The sequence below is a fragment of the Carlito syrichta genome, unplaced genomic scaffold (assembly GCF_000164805.1).
Source record: "Carlito syrichta isolate Samal-C Ts95f unplaced genomic scaffold, Tarsius_syrichta-2.0.1 Scaffold309804, whole genome shotgun sequence".
Taxonomy (NCBI): Eukaryota; Metazoa; Chordata; class Mammalia; order Primates; family Tarsiidae; genus Carlito; species Carlito syrichta.
The window spans coordinates 179382-184758 of NW_007253900.1; the positions used below are offsets into that span (position 1 = coordinate 179382).

Genomic DNA, 5377 nt, shown 5'->3' on the forward strand with positions numbered 1-5377 from the left:
CTTTTTCTCCTTTCTTCTGTGTTTAATACTTTCTTAAGTGTTTCTTGTAGAGCTGGTCTGGAGACAGCATAAACTCTTAAGGATTGAATGTCTGGGAAGGATTTTAATTCTTTATCACTGATGAAGCTGAGTTTAGTTAGGTAGGTAATTCTTGGTTGAAATTGTTTATCTTTGAGAACTTTGAAGATTGGGCTCCAAGCTCTTGTAGCATGAAGTGTTTCTGTAGATAAGTCTGCTGCCAGTCAAATTGGTCTTGCCCAGTAGGTAGTCTGACCTTTTGCTCTTGCTACCTTTGGGATTATTTTTATACTTACTTTGTGTAGGTGCATTACTATGTGACTAGGAGTTGATCTTCTCATTTGTTGTCCTGCAGGGGTTCTCTGAATCTCTTGTGCTTGAATGGTCACATCACTGATGAGATGAGGGAAGTTTTCTTCAGTAATTTCTTTCTTTTTTTTTTTTTTTTTTTTGAGTTGGAGTCTCACTCTGTCACCCAAACTGGAGTGCAGTGGCCACTCCCGGCCACCGCAGCCTTGACGTGCTGGGCTCCGGCAATCCTGCCGCCTCAGCCTTCCAAGTAGCCGGAATTACAGGCATGCGCTACCACGCCCGGCTGATTTTTTGATTTATTGTAGAGATGAGGTCTGGCTGCCCAGGTGGGTCTCGAACCTGCAGGCTCAGGCAATTCACTCACCTCAGCCTCCCAAAGGTGCAGGATGACAGGCTGAGCCACCAAGCCCGCCTTCTTCAATAATTTCATGGAATGTTTGTTCCAGGGTTGTCTCTGTCTCTCTATCTGCCTCAGGGATTCCAATTAAACTTAGGTTCAGCCTCTTGAAGTAATTGCTCATCTCTTGGAGGTTTTGTTCTGTCTTTTTAAGCTTCTTTTCTATGTTGTTAACAGTTTGGGCTAGTTCCATATTTTGGTCCTCAGGCTCTGAGATTCTTTCTTCTGCTTGGTTAATTATGCTATCCATGTTTATATGTTTGTTATTTATTTAATTCACTGTATTCCTTATTGCTGTTATTTCAGTTTTCAGCTTCTTCATTCTTTCCTCTTATCTCTCCTCATTTCTATTTATTCTCTCTATTGATATCTTGATATCTGGGTTTGTGGTTTGAGACAAGTCATTCTGGAGTCTCCTCATTGTTTATGTTCCAAAGTCTGTATTCTCAGTGGTTGACATCCCAGAGGTCTATGTGAGACCCATATTCTTCCTTTGGTTTTTCTTCATTTGTGTAGACTTTCCTCCCTCCCTCCTTTTTTACCTCCTTTTTCATTCTGTTGTTCAGTGATGGGGGGATAGTTTTTACTTCTGTTTGATCAATCTCTTATTTTTCCTGATGTAGATCCTCTGGCTTTGTTCAATTCTGAAGCTGGACTGGGGGGGCTGTACTTTTTGCAGTTTTGAGATTTAATTGAGGGGGGAGCTGTGATTCAGAAACTATCTGCAGATCCCACTGTCAGGTGTGTGGGTCCCCTGGGACCCACTTCCCACTGCCTTAGATCTGTCCATGCAGTAGGGGTATATGTTTGCCCCCTGAAAGCAAAATGAGGCAAGAAAAAGGAAAAGAATGTTAAAAAGGAAGGAGGAAGGTGGAGAGAGATAAAAAGAAGAGAGTAAACAGACAGGTATACCAACTAACAAATGAACAGAGAAACAAACAAAGACAGAAAAGATTAATAAAAACAAACCGACAATCGTACAAGCACACAAACTGACAAAACCCCCTTATTGATGTACTCTCCCTCAAAAATACTCATACACAAACAGGAAATCTTTTTTAAAAGCATTAAAATAATAGAAACAAAGCAAGTATGAAAACATAATCAAAGACAGAGAGAAGAGAAAAATACTAAAACAAACCAAAAAAGCAAAGAAACAACTCACTCTGAGGTCGTTCCTGTAACTCCAACTTTTTTTCAGCTCCCTCCCCTGCTCTCAGCACAGGCTGGTAGGATCACTTTCAGCATGGCTCAGATGCCCCACAGAGTACTGTGGCAGGAGCGTTGGATCAGATCTGGACTCAACCTGCTTGCTGCTGCTGCTGTCAAGTATCCCTCTCAGAGCTTATGTGCCTGTGCCTGTTCCAGCTTCAGGGAGGGACATCCGTCTCTCCAAGTTTGATGAGGAGATAACCTCTAGGTCCCAGGCTGGAGGCTGGGTGGGGCAATCCAGGTCTCTGCCTGGTCCCAGGACAGAGAAAATGATGCCAGTTGGCATTTCTTCACCAGCGGCAGGGATCCCTTCCAGCCCTCCAAAACCTGCTCTCTCCACAGATCCTGGGGCTTGTGCCACTCTGCTGTCACAGGTGATGGTATGGTCTGGGTGCCGGGTGGTGAAGACCAGCTGCCTTCCACGGGAGAGCCCCGAGAACAGCAGGCGATCCTGCGGGCCAGGGGCTCCCCGATCTCAGGGCAGTGGGGGGTTGCAGTCATCTCTGGAGGAGAACCCTGGATGCATGAACCCAAGTCTCTTCTCAGACTGACTTTCACTTATCACTGACACACACCCACTCACACAGAGAGTCTTTACGGACATTCGCTTTTGCAGACCCTCACAGTCTGACCTGTTCCATTGCCATCATGCCGGAAATCCTGTCAGAATTTTTGACATATTATATAATGTGAATATATGTTTTCAAATGTAAAAAAAACCTTCTTACTTATAGATATTCTTAAAAGAACAATTATAAGCAAGAAACGAATTAAGGTGGCAAGGTAGACTTAAAACTTAGTAATGTGTTCATCAGAAAAAGTTTGAAACTTACCTCAAAATAAAAGTATATTTTGAGGAAAATGTCAAAGATACATCAAATTGCAGAGAGTAAATAGAATATTAAAATATATAAAGAATTTATGAATACCAAAATGTCATCATGTGTTTCAGGAAACGTGTCTTTCTCATTCATTAACCAGTAGTGTAATATTTTCCAGGAACCCTCCATTTGGACGAAATGCTGTGGCCCTTCCCTTCACCCACAGAAAATGGAACCCAAGATACGATGTAGCTGAAGCAATTATAGCCTCCTTCCAGATGAGAGACATTCAAGGCTGCATAGTTCCCAGCTGAAGGAAAATAAGCAACAGCTTCTCCACGGTGTAGACTGAAACCGGGGAAGCATGAACATCACAAACTGTACCGCAGAAGCCAGCATGGCTGTGAGACCTAAGACTGTCACTGAGAAGATGCTCATCTGCGTGACTCTGGTGGTCATCACCACGCTGACCACACTGCTGAACTCGGCCGTAATCATGGCCATCTGCACCACCAAGAAGCTCCACCAGCCCGCCAACTACCTGATCTGCTCTCTGGCCGTGACGGACCTCCTGGTGGCCGTGCTTGTCATGCCCCTGAGCATCATGTACATTGTCATGGACAGTTGGAAGCTCGGGTACTTCCTCTGCGAGGTGTGGCTGAGTGTGGACATGACCTGTTGCACCTGCTCCATCCTCCATCTCTGTGTGATCGCCCTCGACAGGTACTGGGCCATCACCAACGCAATTGAATATGCCAGGAAGAGGACAGCCAAGAGGGCCGCCCTGATGGTCCTCACCGTCTGGACCATCTCCATCTTCATTTCCATGCCCCCTTTGTTCTGGAGGAGCCGCCGCCGGCTCAGCCCACCCCCCAGCCAGTGCACCATCCAACACGACCACGTCATCTACACCGTGTACTCCACACTGGGGGCGTTTTACATCCCCTTGACTTTGATACTGATTCTCTATTACCGGATTTACCACGCAGCCAAGAGCCTCTACCAGAAAAGGGGATCGAGCCGGCACTTAAGCAACAGGAGCACCGATAGCCAGAATTCTTTCGCAAGCTGTAAGCTTACACAGACTTTCTGTGTGTCTGATATCTCCACCTCAGACCCTACCACAGAGTTTGAAAAGTTCCACACCTCCATCAGGATCCCTCCCTTTGACAATGATCTCGATCATCCAGGAGAGCGGCAGCAAATCTCGAGCACCAGGGAACGCAAAGCCGCACGCATCCTGGGACTGATTTTGGGTGCATTCATTTTGTCCTGGCTACCATTTTTCATCAAAGAGCTGATTGTAGGTCTGAGCATACACACCGTGTCTTCTGAAGTGGCCGATTTTCTGACATGGCTAGGTTATGTTAATTCTCTGATCAACCCTCTGCTCTACACAAGTTTTAATGAAGACTTTAAGCTGGCTTTTAAAAAGCTCATCAGGTGCCGTGAGCACACTTAGACTGTAAAAAGCCAAAAAGACATGACTTTTACCAGAGCCTCATGAGTGGGTGGGGGTAAGGGGTGCAATTTACTCATTCTTGAACATACTCAGTTCAGGAGAGTTTGTAAGTATGTGTGGGCTTGTTGTCTTGTTTGTTTGTTTTGCTCTGTTTGGTTTGGGGCTTGTTGTTTGGTGTGCTGTTTTCTACCTCTGATCTTATCTGTGGTATATAATTTCAAATAAACATCATACAAAAACAGAAATTTCAAAGAAGTAAATAATAAGGTAAAACAGTAAATACTTTTTATGTTTTTTTAACCATTTCAGTTACCCTGCAATTAAATAATGCCAAAAAATACCTTTATTTGCAGAACTTCTTATTACTTATGCATCGAATATCTGATAACTTACCCTTGTGTGGCATTAAATCTGAGGCTATGGCTCTATCTGCATACATACTCCAGTGGGAACCGCATGACTACATAAAGTATAAAAAGAAAGTGATGTGCTGTCGTCTACTGCTTGCAGACCTCAGCTCAAGTCGTTGACTATAACACTGCGACTACATAGACTGCTCCTTTCAGGTACAAAGGGTATAACTGGCTTGTCCTTTATAGCTCACGATTAAATAAACTTTCCTCTTTTGTTAAAAGAAATCACTATGAATACAAAAATAAGCACATAAGAAATCATCCAAATCTGGTTTGGTCAGTGTGTTGCTGTGCTACCTGATAGACAAACTGGGCCTCCTCCCATTCGGAAAAGTATTCCCAGCTGAGCCTCCCCTACACTCTCCCTCTAGCAGGACTAAGGTGGGAGCATGTGTCAAATTCGGAAAACTGTGTAAGAAGCTTAATGAGAGCAGGGCTCGGTGACTCAGCCTGTAATCCCGCGCCTTTGGGAGGCTGAGGTGAGTGGATTGCCTGAGCCCACGGGTTCAAGACCCGCCTGGACAACTTGGCCAGACCTCATCTCTACAATAAATCAAAAAACTAGCCAGGCGTGGCAGCACACGTCTGTAGTTCCAGCTACTTGGAAGGCTGAGGCGGAAGGACCGCCGGAGACCAGCGGGTCGAGGCTGAGGTGGCTGGGAGTGGCCACTGCACTCCAGTCTGGGGGACAGAGTGAGACTCCAACTCAAAAAAAAAAAAAGAAGCTTAATGAGGTGCAGTG

General features: G+C 45.0%; 1 protein-coding gene across 1 annotated transcript; it reads left to right on the top strand.

The window, feature by feature from the left end:
• Positions 1-2939: 2939 nt before the first annotated feature.
• HTR1E (5-hydroxytryptamine receptor 1E) lies at positions 2940-4562 on the top strand. The gene has a single exon (XM_008067864.2). It carries the CDS (start codon positions 3125-3127, stop codon positions 4220-4222), a length of 1098 nt encoding a protein of 365 aa, XP_008066055.1. The 5' UTR covers positions 2940-3124; the 3' UTR covers positions 4223-4562.
• The last annotated feature ends 815 nt before the right edge of the window (positions 4563-5377 follow it).

Bases quoted from the DNA above. Each gene is read 5' to 3' on its own strand.
- HTR1E (XM_008067864.2), top strand. From the start codon at position 3,125: ATGAACATCACAAACTGTACCGCAGAAGCCAGCATGGCTGTGAGACCT.